Here is a 13815-nt window from a genome sequence, read left to right as displayed (position 1 = left end):
GGCAAACACTTTTTCACACCACTGTAGTTAATTTACACATACTACTAACATTTGTAGCCAAAGTATCCATTTAAGAGGTTTCTTGGCTAGGTTGAGCAAGTTATGTTTTATAGGACAGCTGTACTGTTGCACCAAGCTAGTTCTCTTACCATATCCTTGAGTTAACAGTTTTCAACAGCTTAGTGAAGAGACAAACAAATAGATAGCTGGGAGTGATGCAATTCTTCCTGTAAACAACCATGACATGTGATTAGAAGATACTGTTTTATTTCTCAATACCTGCGGCAGACATTTCCTCAACTTGAGAAATACTCATTTTGAATGGAATTTTCTTTGAATACATGCCAATCTTTTTCTGTCTCTCTTCACAGTTACATAGAGAGCCTGGACAGCAGGTTCAGTTAAAGGCCCAAGCACTCATCTACCCTGTACTGCAGGCTCTGGATCTTAACACACCTTCCTATCAGCAGAATCAGGACATGCCCATTCTGCCCCGCACCCTCATGGTGCGTTTCTGGAGTGAGTACTTCACCAGCGACAAGGCCCTCTTCAGAGCCATGATGGCCAACACCCACAATAACCCTGAGTCTTCACGTCTGCTGAAGTTTGTCAACTGGAGCGCCTTTCTGCCAGAAACATATCATAGAAAATACAACTATAGCGCTCCTGCTGTTGTGCAGGGAGTCGAAGGGGAGGCAATTGGGATGGATGTACCATCTCAATCTTTGGCTGACCCAAGGGCTTCACCCCTGCTGGTTCCAGACTCTGCCTTGCACTCTCTGCCCAAGGCCTACGTTCTGACATGTGAGTATGATGTTCTCCGAGATGATGGGATCATGTATGTTACACGGCTCCGTGCTGCTGGTGTTGAGGTGACACATGAACACTATGACACAGGATTTCATGGAGGGCTGATGTTCACTGTGTGGCCAACTGACTTCCTGATTGCACGTCGCATGACAGACAACTATATCAAATGGCTTGAGGAAAACTTGTAAAAAACCATCAATATTCATTCCAGCTTTTCAACACAATGCACCAGTGTTTGGTTAGGTGCAGATTGTTCCCATCTGGTGTTCAAGTTTTTGTTCATTTCTTTATCTTTCGTCATTCTATTTCTCAGTAAATATATTGAGTAACATATCAGCTTCTTCTGTTTTTCCACTCATGAATTTTACCTCATTAGATACCATTAAGAAACAGGAATTTGTTCACATGAGGCAGTCTGAGTAAAATACCATCACTTAAGTGTTGTACATGATTGTGTTCCTTGTCCAACCAACATAACACTACCAATAGGTGGAATATTGGGAAATGTTGCGATTGTTGTTGTGAATGGTTTAACAGTGTTTTACATGTAGCCTAGGTGGCTAGCTGACCTTTTGTGGTACTGTTCATTGTATCTCATCACAGGACCTTCTACCAAATCTTATATCCATTAAGTCAGAATCAATACTATAAATTAGCAATGCATGCCACCAAAGAAATCTTAACAATCCCATCTGGGATTTTAAGAACCCCAAAGGGGGAAATAATTTTCACAACAGCAAAACTTTAATAACTTCAAAACATATGTTCAGTTTGGACAAAGAGAATGCAGCTAATACTGAAACCTAAGATTGTTTAGATGTGTTTGCAAAACTAAAATTTAGAGATAATTTTAATGTAACACTGTTTTCCACAAGTAAAGGACTAGCCAATAGTTGTGTAATCTATAAAAATGTAGTATACAGGAAGAGGCCTCTTGGGATGGTAAATGATTTAAATTGCAGAGTGAATGGTTTCTACATCTTAGCATCTATTCTCCATTTCAACAATCTGCAATCATACAATTTTCTTCAGACTTTAAAGAGTGTAACAAAACTTATCTGAAGTCTTGTTTGCGTTATAATGGCTACAGACAATGGAATTTGATGAGCCACATTCCACACAGACTGTTGTTATCAATCAGTAAAGATCATGCTGTAACAATGTACATACCTCCAAGCATTCTTCACACCTTGTGTACACACATGCTTGTGATTGAGCTGAGCAGGGTGTGTTGTAGCCATATGGCAAAAAGAGGGATAATAACCAAGAGGGAATTTGGTCAAAGTTGTATTTGGAGTCTTAGTATTTACAATGCATCACAAGTCTTAAGTGAATTTTCTTTAAAAAAATGTAGAAAGGGGCATGTGTTTACTGTTAGTTTAAAATGCTTAAAGTTAAGTTGTTTTGTGTTTTGTTTATGAATTATCGGTTTAGGCACCAGAACCATTTTAAAAGTTTTTTTTTTTTACGGTTTTGAAACAACAAACAATTCCCCACCCTTTGTGTGTAATACCCCCTTCTTTGTTCAAGCATGGTTTAAATGTAGTTTGAGTAAACAGTTTTGCATGTGGGGAATTTGACAGTCTACATGGAAACAATAAAGAAGCTATCATAGCTATTATAGACTTGCCTTTGTGTAATGGATACAGTACAGGCAATGACACAAAGGCTGCTTTGTTGGAGGAAGTTGTCAGTGCAAGACCAAGTGCCATTTTCATGATGACATTTGTAACATGTAACATTGTGTGGATAAGATTATATGGCTGGCACTAGCACTGTATGCCTATGTCTGTTTGTTTGTTTTCTTCCAGTATTTTATTTTCACACAGAAAATTCAGTATCACATACAGCATGTATCTTTTTAATCATGTGACAGTTTGTCAGAGACACAAAATGCATTTGCATTAGCACTGCTACATTCTGACTTGTAAATATGACTATTTTTTGTTTTGGATTCCCTCTTGGAGAACCTATGATTTGCATCATTTTTAATTTCAATGTTATCTGTCAATAAATTGACTGGACCTCTAACTACTGATCACTGTGTATGTGTGTGTGTGTGACATACTTTGTAGAGAGAAAAACATAATAGAACAGAAGTGTACATGCATTTCACATAGTTAAAGTGAACAATATGATACACTGTAAGGATATTGTGTATCAACTGACCCAACAAATCCAAGGTGAAGTATTGCAGATTGGATCTGAAAGAGAGAGTACAGTTGATCTGCTGACATGCTGCAGAATATGCCCACTAATCTGTTCTATTCAAGAGGGTTGGAAAATGCATGAGTGTGAACAAACCATTTATACAAAAGAATGATTCAACTAGGTCAAACTTGTTCATCAGGACATGTTAAACAAAACACTCCATGCCTCCAGGGTACAGAGTGGACTATTTATGTGCCAAACAATGCTGGTCATAATTCTCTGTATGCTGGCCTTATGTGCAAGTGTGTGCATGCACTTTATGTGTAGATGCACTTATTTATCCTTCTGTAGATGAAATGGTGGGACTGTTCCCAAATTCCTTCACTTCTATGGAGGGCTAATAACAGTGTGAAATGGATTATGGTAGATGATTCTTGGAATACTAATAGCATATAGTAGTTTTGCACGGATTATACCTAAATATATTTTAGAAATTGCACATATACTCTACTCACACACAGGAATGTGTAAGCATGAGTAAAGCATGTACATGGTACTTATGCAAATGTGACTTATAGAACTTAAATGATTCTCTTTCGGGTTTGGTTTAACTTTTCATAAGGTAATGCCAGGTCAAATACTGAAAGATCTGAAGATGAAGCCAGTCAAGGCAGATTTATTTTCATCATTAATTTTGAGTCACAGAAGAAGAATAAGAATAATAAGAATGTTTGATTAGGAAAACATGAGTTTAACATAAAGCAACCCACCTAAAAGCTTGTATACTATAAGAGACCAAGTGCCCTGTAATGCTTTTATTGCCTCAATGGCCACATCTGAATTGCAATATCTTCCCAAAAATATGTTGTACATGTTCTACAGCTGTCCCTTTATATGCAATATAGAGCTTTAGGTTTTGTAGTTATCCTTACTTGAACTTTTCTGCTGCTTTCACTCGTTCTCACTCTGTCGCAATACAACTACTCTACACTACACTTTTTATTATGAAACGTGAAACGCACACAGAAGGCAGTCCAATATTTCACCTTTGCTTATTTTCATTGCTCATTCCAGCAGAGATGCCAATGTAAACGGAATACGAGGGGGATTAAACATGGTGAATAAGTCATGGCTGAAATTAAGCACTTTACACTATCTGTTGTATTAAAGCCTGATGAAGTTAAGTGTGGTTAATGGGGATTGGGGCTGAAATATGATAGACAGTCGCATACTGTATGAAGCAAGCTTTCATAAGATCTAAGACTTCTGGGTAATACATTAGTATGGAAGCAGGTAATAGAAAGTTTTATCAAACAAGAAAAAGCAAAACCATAAACAAGCTTTATAAAAAATATTGGTTGTCCTAACAAAAGCCTTACTGAACATTCTACAATACTCTTTCCACAGTGGAAAAAGTTTAAGATTGTAATGCAATGATTTTTTAATTGCAAGTCTTAAGTTATTGATATGATTCAGGAAAGAAAGAAGAAATACAGAAAAATACAGCTTTTCAGTCCTTTGATTTTTATTTACTGTTTGTGTTTCTAACCTTTGAACCATGTTTCACTCTGAACGTGAAAGGCAAGAGGAAGAAAGGAGCAAATGATGTAAGTCACTATCCAGGAAATGGCACAATAAACCATGGTTCTCTAAAATGATGAGAAGCGTAGTAGTGTTTAATATTGTGATCTGCATATTAGCTATGTATGTCCTATGTCAGTCTCGTTTTTAAATTCTAAACCAGGTAGGAATGTAATCTTTTTTTTTTCAAATATTTTTTGGGGCAGTTTTAGGCCTTTATTGACACCTGAATCCATAAAAGGAGAGAGAGAGAGGGAACGACAAGCACCAAAAGGCCGCAGGCTGGAATGAAACCCATGCCTACTGCATCAAGGGATAAATCTCTACGGGTACCTGCTCTACCAACTGAGCTATCAAGGCACCCCTGAGGGATTGGCCCCCGCGTCTTTGCATGCCTCAGGGTTACTGCCGGACACCACTTCTTACAACCGTGCATTTGCACGGAAATAGCAACTCTCTGTTGAGTTAAATGACACCTCACACAGGACTCTACCTTAAACGGTTCAAATGTTGTAAAAGTGGGCGTGGTTAAAGTATAGGTGAAGGCTCAGTATCACATGTAGACCACACATCAGTATAAATATAAATAGAAATCACATGATGTTCGTCGTATAAAGCCGATTTCCTTTTGCCAGTGGGGGGGCGCTATGACCAAAAGTCAGTTTTTGCCTGTTAAGTCCTCAGGCCTGGACCCTTGTCAATCGTGAGTAATTTCGCCAAATCGGACAATGTACACTAAGGCAAGGCAGGCAAGGCAGCTTTATTTGTATAACACATTTCAGCAACAGGGCAATTCAAAGTGCTTTACACAAAATCTGTTAAAAAAACAGTTAAAAAATAAAAACAGATAAAACACGTGAATTAAAAATAAGAACATTAACACACATTAAAGAAAAGAACAGTAATTTTAAGAAAGGCAACATCATAAAGAAAGGTCTTCAGCCTTTATTTAATAGAACTGAGAGTAGCAGCGGCTCTGCAGGTTTCTGGGAGTTTATTCCAGATATGAGGAGCATAGCAACTGAACGCTGCTTCCCCCTGTTTAGTTCTGACTCTGGGGACAGAAAGCAGACCTGTCCCAGATGATCTGAGAGATCTGGGGGGATCATATTGTAATAGCAGATCAGAAATGTATTTTTGCCCTAAACCATTGAGTGATTTATAAACAAGCAAAAGTACTTTGAAATCAATTCTTTGAGGCACAGGAAGCCAGTGTAAAGACTTCAGAACTGGAGTGATGTGATCCAGTCTCTTGGTCTAAGTGAGGACCCGAGCAGCAGTATTCTGAATCACATGCAGCTATCTGATTGATTTTTTAGTGAGACCTGTAAAGACACCGTTACAGTAGTCAAGTCTACTGAAGATAAAAGCATGGACAAGTTTTTCCAAATCCTGTTGACACATGAGTCCTTTAACCCTTGATATATTCTTAAGGGTGATAATAGGCTGACTTTGTAATTGTCTTAATGTGGCTGTTAAAATTCAGGTCTGAGTCCATGACTACATCAAGATCTCTGGCTTTGTCTGTTGTTTTTAACATTGTTGTTTGAAGCTGAGCGCAGACTTTTAATCGTTCCTCTTTTGCTCCAAAAACAACCACCTCAGTTTTTCCTTCATTTAATTTCAGAAAGTTCTGGCACATCCAGCTGTTAATTTGTTCGATGCAGTTAGTCAGTTTTTGTATTGGAATATAGTCCCCTTGCGATAAGGTTATGCAATTTGTGTGTCGTCCGCATAACTATGGTAACTTATTTATTGTTTTCCATAATTTGTGCGAGTGGAAGCATGTAGATGTTAAACAGAAGAGGCCCCAGAATGGAGCCTTGTGGAACTCTGCACGTCATATTTGTATGTTCAGATGTGTAATTACCTGTTGACACAAAGTAATCCCAAATCTGTAGGTAGGACATAAAACACAAGAATAAAAGTTACAGTGCATCATAAGAAATTAACCATTAAAGAAAAGAACAGTAATTTAAAAAAAGGCATAATCAAAAAGAATGATGAGAAAAAGAAGATTTAAAAGAACTTAGAGTAGCAGCGGCTCTGCAGGTTTCTGGGAGTTTATTCCAGATATGAGGAGCATAGAAACTAAATTTACAAGAAATTCTTCATTCATTGATAAATACTCAAAATGACTGCACCGTTGGACGAAAAGTTTTGCTTTTAAAGGTAAGCTCTTTAAATGAGGAGTTTGTTTAGTATAGCACCTTTACTTTTAGGCTTACTTCCTGTTTCCACTAGGGGTGCCACTTTCGAGCCAATTAGACAATGTAGACTAAAGTTACACCCACATCTTGTTTCAATGGCAAAATGCCAATAACTTTTCATCTCTAAGGTCTTAAGATTGCACTAATTTTGAACTTTCAATTCAAAATGGCAAACTTCCTGTTGGGTTTACGGCATGGCTCCCAATTACGTTTTATGTACCTTCATGCTACATGTGTGCACCAAGATTTGTTAGCCTACAGTAAAACTACTACTGGGGCTCAATTCTTTGTTTTGTAGTACTTGAAGAGGTGGTCCCTATACACTTTCAATCAAACTGTGGAATGAATATTTAAAGATGAAAAAAGAATCCATTCAATGCATCCATTATAATATTTTTATTTTCTCAGTAATAATTAACCTCCCAATAGAAAGTAGAAGCAGCAAGCATTGTTATTAGTTAAGTTATATTTTTATTACATTTAACAGTAATACAGTACAAGGCAGACTTTAACGCACAAAAATAGAATTATGACAAAACAACAGTAAAAGACCAAACAACCACAACCACAAATAAATATGCTTTTCCAAGACAAGAAAAACAACCTATCTGCAGATTTATTTATATATTTTATGAAATCTTTGTATATGTTGATAAGATATTTCATGTTACTTTACTTTGTAAACATACATAAAAAGAAAACAACATAAAAATTAACTGCATTTTGTTAGTTACAATAAAAAATATCATCAATACTTACATAACTAGTAGTAATTAAGTAATCAAGATACATTACTTGAATATTGTGATGCTCATATTGAGCTGATGTGATATGTGTGGAAATAATTACTACAACAATTGTTTTTGGTAAATTATTCCGACACTATATCAGTGCAGCACAAATGCCCTGTGATTCGGATCCACTCCAAAATTAAAGGAGTTCTTCTTTGGCTTCTTTGCTACACCCCTACACCAAGTTTCATAAAATCGTGCCAGTAGTTTTAAGGTAATCCTGCTGACAGATGAGCAAACCAATAAACAAAAGACAAGCCGAACGAAAAACATAACCTCCTTGGATGGAGTTAATTAAAACAAAGCAGAAGTAAAGGAAAGGATAAAAACTTTAAAAAAATACATGTAAAGATAAAGCTGGTCCACGTGTTTGGTTGCACCATGTTGATGTGTGTCTCATAGAGATATATGTGATACATGTGTTGAATATTTTCAGTCTGGCCCACCTTACCGCTCTTTTCTACCCAGCTTTCTGAGCTTGGCAAATAGGAGCTCTCTGAACTTGTCACCCATGAGGAAGTAGAAGACAGGGTTGATGACACTGTGTAAGAAGGCCAACGGTCGGGTCAGGATGTACAGGCTCTCTATGTACATCTTTGTACATCCCTGCTGCATCCCGGCCCAGGCCTCATTAGATGCTATTCTGACATTTCTCAGCACATGGTATGGAGTGTAGAGAACCAGAAAAATGACTGCAGCCATTACAACAACCCTCAAAGGCCGCTTGTATGAGGATGTCCTGTTCTGGACAGCCCTTTCCTGGACACGGAGCAGATGGGCAATTTGGTAGGAGAAACCACAAAGTCCAAGCACAGGGAGAAGGTAACCAGTCAGGGTTAGTCCCAGGCTGTAGCCCAGTGTATTGATACTTCCTTCCAGGCTGGCAAAATCCCTGCAGCGACTCCAGTTCCCACTCTGGAGGTCGTGGACCATCAGTGATATCATTGGAGCAACTTCCACATTAACAGCTAGCCAGCTCACCCCTGTTACGATCAAGGCTGATCGTGGACTCAGCAGGAAGTGGTTCCGTGTTGGATATCTTATGAGCAGGAAGCGGTCCATGCTTAGCAAAACCATAAACAGGATGGAAGAGTAAAGATTTACATGCAGTACATAGCGGTTGATAATGCAAGCATAGGGACTGGTCTCTGATTGGTTGTTTGCATAGAGCCAAGCGAGACGTGGCAGTGTGCAGAGGAAAATTAGGTCGGAGACTGCCAGGCTGAAGAGGTAAATGTTGCAGCTCTGCCACTGCTGCAAACAAAATATGTAACCAAGTACAACCACAAAGTTGCCAGGAAAACCAATGCAGAACTCGATGCCATAAGATGGTGACAGGTAGTACCTCTCAAGCACTTCAGTGATTTTTGGACAAGGTTGCACCTGGAGAGAGGAGGGGATGGAAGGACAGAATAGAAGAGGACAAAATAGGGAAGAGAGGATAGAGGAATAGAGAGGGGCAAGGAGGGGAAGTAAGAGGGAAAAGAAACAAATGTGAGTAATAATAGAAACAACGTTCCATGAATTGGAATTGTGGCAATTTTAAATAACAGATTCAATAGGAAGACATTTTAGTTTCAGAGCCTAACAAATTCAGCACAACATCATCATAGTATGTGTTAGTATACGACTTACCATGCTGTAGTTGCTGGTAGCCTGAGTATGGAGTGAAGCCATGAGCAGGTGCAGCCTGGAAACAGTTAACACTGCGCTCTGAGGGTTTTGATGCCTCTTATATGACACAGCTGAGAAAACATATTGCATATCATATCATTTGCATGTAAGATAATAGAAACCAAAGAAAACATCCTAGCAGACTTGATAGGTTACCTATTAAGTTATTAGTGAAAACTGCATGACCACACTTTGCCTGGTTTCCTGGCACTCCACCAGAGTGTTTATTATTTTCAACCAAATTGAACCAGCGATCTGCTCTTCCAACAGTTTTTCAAACTTTAGAAAAGAAAGATCATTGTTTGATGTATTCTCTAGAAGAAATGTACCATCTAGACAATTGTATGTTTCAGATTTGTATTTAAATATTCAATTAATTCAATTACAATGCAAGAAATCATGCATCATTACAGGTTTGCAGGGTTAAAATTCAAAAAAATTCAGGAAAAGGTTTAAAAAAACCTGATAATAACCCTTTAAGACGGGAAGGATGACCATTAATGTTGGCAAGGATACTAAGCGCATTGGCATAGCAACATGTGGAATCATATTTCATATTCATCTGCCAAAGTGTTTTTTATGTCATTGTGTCAGATATCCATATTCAAAAATGCTATCAACATCTGTGAGATGGGTCTTAATATTTTATATTTATCTGGGTCCATCCTTGTGTTTACTGTCAGTAGGACAGCATTGCATTCAGTGGTTGGGGCATTCTAAGAGTACAACACATAAATCAACCAGCAGATGAGTCAGTATTTATTGTTTAACAGAGTGAGTTGGTGCAGGATGGAGCTGTCCGGCTGCTTATTTCTTCATAAAGCCTTCTCTACGTACAGTTTTCAAACAACACCTTCTAAAAGGTTGGTCCGAAGTGAGTTAAGCTGCCAGTCTTATTTGCTTGGAGGAAAGCATTGATTTTTAACCCTTGGGTCAAATTGACCCGTTTTCCTATATCAATATATTGTTTTTGACTATCCAATTGTAATTCCCCAAAATAACATGATTGATTCCACACAACGCTCTCTGGCAAGTACAAATCTCTACTTTCATTAATTATGGGGTGTCTTATTCAATTTTATTGCATTTGAAAAAAACAATTGAAGTGGTTTTGAAAAAGTATTGAGAGATAAAGTTGACATATTCCAGTCTGTGATCATCCTTCAACGTACTGTACATTCCTTCAATTTTAGTCTAAATAATTTCTAATTTCTGCTTTTCTAACTCAAACATTAGGTTTAATTTCCTAGAAATGAGGTTTATTGACCATAAATTCAAAAAATAACTGTACAACTAAAGTTAAAAAGTTAGTGTTACATAGTGTTAAAAATGTCAAAAAGGGAAAAACATTAAAAAAAAGTGTCAAAAGTCTTTAAAAAAGGTACAAAAACATAAGAAAGAGTAAAAAAACAATTAAAAAAATGTCAACAAAAGTGTTAATGTTTTTGGGAAGACAACATGAGGGTTAAAGCAACAAATAGATCCTCCATTTATGCACTTAGACACACACTATCCTTGTTTTTATTTCCCTGAGGACAGATGTTGATGCTTTACAGAATAGGTTTACAGTTTATTTTGTACTTACAATCTTCCAAGAGCTGAATACGATTTCTTCGTCTCAAAAAAGAGAGACAAAATTAATTGCAAAAAAAGCAACAAAAGAAATCGTGGTTGTTGCAGGCAAAACTGACAAAAGCAACACAACTTTTCAAAACTATTTTCTGGTGGCATTAATTTTTCTTGAGGCTAGCTATCCAAGCAGCCATTTCATGTTTCACTTCTCTTTTTCTTGCAATATTTCTTTTCTTTCCTCTGCTTACTAGAATATTCCTTCTTCGGGGAAATGTAGAAAATAGTAAAATATAAAGAAATAGTTTTGAGCAGTGTTAAAGCCGTGTCCCCTCCAGTACCGATTGATTTTTAATCTGACAGCTTCTTTACATTTTAGCATTTATATGTTGTCCCTTTTGGTCTATATTTGGAAATTATCTGTGTGATGATGACAGTGTCTGTAAGATTAGATAATGAATTAATGACTCAATCACTCAATTTCCCGTAAATTAGCAATTTATTTCTGTCATTGGTACTTTCCACGGCCACTTTAAAGTTCCCTTATTTATTTTAGTCAACACAAACACAGTTACTTCCTGTTTTGGCCTCACACATCTTAAATTAAATGTTAGATTTAGCACATTTTCTTCATTGCCATGTGCTCTGTGCAGCATTGTGATTCATTTTTGTGTAGCACTGCTGCCATTCCTCTTGAGTCAGAAAGTTGTTACCAAACAGCTGGTTGCTGTCTTTCTGCACACATGTTGTAAACTTTTTAAAGCATAAGCTCAAAGTGCGTAAACTGCTAGTTGCTCTTTCAAGACTTTGAAATAAAAATGTTAATCTGCTGCAGGGGCACTTTTTCTTTTTTTGTTGAATGCAATAAGCTTGCCTTAAAAAAACCTTAACTGTCATTCACCTATTCAGAATAAAGATTTTGAATTTTGGCTTGAAAGGAAAGAGGCTTTGCATGGCAGCATTATGTCATCTGCGTCAAATAATATCTGGTCAGCACATTATTCTTTAGCATTGATAAGATAAGTGTAATTTCAAATGCATGGAGTGAAATGTGCAGCAAAATGAACTCAGGTCTAACAATAAAAGTATGATAAACTGCTCTACAAACACTTACTAGATATTCTAGTATTTTCTCTTTCTATAGGTAAGAGAAAGTGTATCTGGAAAACATCAACAACATAGGCTCAAAGTGTGAAAATTGCTAGTTGTTCATTCAAGGCTTTGAAATAAAAAGGTTAATCTGATGCGGGGACACTTTTTCTCATTAAAAAAACTAAACAAAAACACTAGCTGTCATTCACCTATTCAGATTAAAGATTTCGAAAACAGTTTGTCAATAGTATGGGCACATTCATCAATTACCAATCCGACAACAAAACCTAAAGTGCACTGGGCGGTAAATATTTTAATAGGTCAAAAAAAGTTATTTTGGCTTGAAAGAAAGGTCCTGGGTGAAGTTAGGAAAGAGGCTTTGCATTGCAGCATTATGTCATCTGCATCAAAAGCACATTATTCTTTAGCATTGACAAGATTAGTGATATTCAAATGCATGGAGTGGCATGTGCAGCAAAACTAAACTCAGGTTTAAAAATAAAAGTATTATAAACTGTTTGCTCTACAAACACTTACAAGATATTCTAGTACTTTGTCTGTCTCACTGTATCATTGCCGGGACATTGGAATAGCTAAGAGATTCGTATTTGGACAATGAGCTGTCAAATATGAACAGTGATGGGCAAGTTACTTTAAAATGTAATTAGTTTCAGTTACTAGTTACTTCTTTCAAAAAGTAATTAAATTAGATACTCAGTTATAAATTATAAAACTAGTTACTTCAGAAATGCATTGCAGAAACCCGACCTCCAACCCTCTTTGATGGAACATTAAATACACTTGCATGTTCAATTATTTATTATAAATCTGAATATTATAATGAAATGGACACTTAATATAATACATTATTAACAGAAACAATGTTCCCCCCACTTAAGTCTCTCGTGGAGTCACTTGCTTGTGTAGTTCGTTATGTGTCCGTGTTTATGACCCAACCCACCCAACTCTACCTCTGATTGGATTAGCATGAAATTTTACTCAACCTCAGCCAATCGCTAGTATTTATGCCCTTGTCTCGTGCACTGCCCTTTAACCAAGGAAGAAAAAAAGGGTTTGCCTCTCGGCTCAGAGATCTAGTTGGTCTGATGAAAAAAAAACTTCAGTTATAGTAACGCAAAACATTTTTTCTAGGACTCTGTTAATGTGACGATTGAGGCTGTAGCTTTACTGACTAATCTCAACTAATCTTTCACCGGTGTGGAATTTTATATTGGTGGATGTAGTCCAAACCTGATCCTCTTCTTGACTGTCTGAAAACAAAAAGTGTCTTTAATTATAATCCCTTTAAATTGAACACTGTGAACATGGTGTTCTGACATGCTGATGACAAATGCCTGAGAAATGTTCACCTGCTCTCTACATGTGAGGAAAGTCAATTATTATGTATCACAAGCAAAAAAAATGCATTACAGTCTCTCTGGCCTGTCAGAGGGTCCAAATTGAGACGCATCTGTAGAAATCCGATAGAATCGCATTTCATACTACTTCCAAATGTGGCTTGGAATTGATTTCATTAGGGCCAACAGCATTGAAGGTCCTATTGAAACTGAAGAAATTCCTTCCTTTCTTCCAGCAAATGAATTGCCTTTTTGAGGGGCTTAACATACTCCAAAACTGACCAAAATTGCAGTCACCAAAATTCAAAATTCTAAAGCGTTGGAAAAAGGCACCCAAAAATGACTTGCTTAGCGCTTTTAAAAAAAAAAAAGGAAAGAAAATTGAGCCCTTGCAGTACGTGTAACGTCGACCACCGTAAACACAACTTGGTACACATGAAGCATGTCAAGATGTACAAAAAAACGTTATGGGAGCCATGCCCTAAACCCAACAGGAAGTCCTCCACTTTGAATTAAAAGTTTGGAATTAGTGCAATTTTGGCCATTTACACATGTCATACTTTAGTGAACTGCTCCTAG

At 37.1% G+C, this 13815-nt stretch overlaps 2 protein-coding genes across 2 annotated transcripts in view; one reads left to right on the top strand and one right to left on the bottom strand.

Moving 5' to 3' along the window:
- The window catches only part of aadac (arylacetamide deacetylase), a 29561-nt gene extending 26720 nt beyond the window's left edge, over window positions 1-2841 (top strand). Inside the window, exon 6 of the mRNA XM_034866938.1 lies at window positions 372-2841. Coding sequence (XP_034722829.1) covers window positions 372-998 — 627 coding nt within the window. The 3' untranslated portion in view covers window positions 999-2841. The remainder of the gene's footprint in view (window positions 1-371) is intronic.
- A 4656-nt stretch (window positions 2842-7497) lies between these two features.
- Window positions 7498-9228, bottom strand: LOC117941805 (succinate receptor 1-like). The gene is made up of 2 exons (XM_034866955.1): window positions 9179-9228; window positions 7498-8926 (listed from the first exon to the last, which is right to left on the bottom strand). Exons 1-2 carry the CDS (start codon window positions 9218-9220, stop codon window positions 7991-7993), a joined length of 978 nt encoding a protein of 325 aa, XP_034722846.1. The 5' UTR covers window positions 9221-9228; the 3' UTR covers window positions 7498-7990.
- Window positions 9229-13815: the final 4587 nt, after the last annotated feature.

Source organism: Etheostoma cragini, chromosome 3 (assembly GCF_013103735.1).
Source record: "Etheostoma cragini isolate CJK2018 chromosome 3, CSU_Ecrag_1.0, whole genome shotgun sequence".
Classification (NCBI taxonomy): Eukaryota; Metazoa; Chordata; class Actinopteri; order Perciformes; family Percidae; genus Etheostoma; species Etheostoma cragini.
This window is presented reverse-complemented; position numbering and strand designations above follow the sequence as displayed.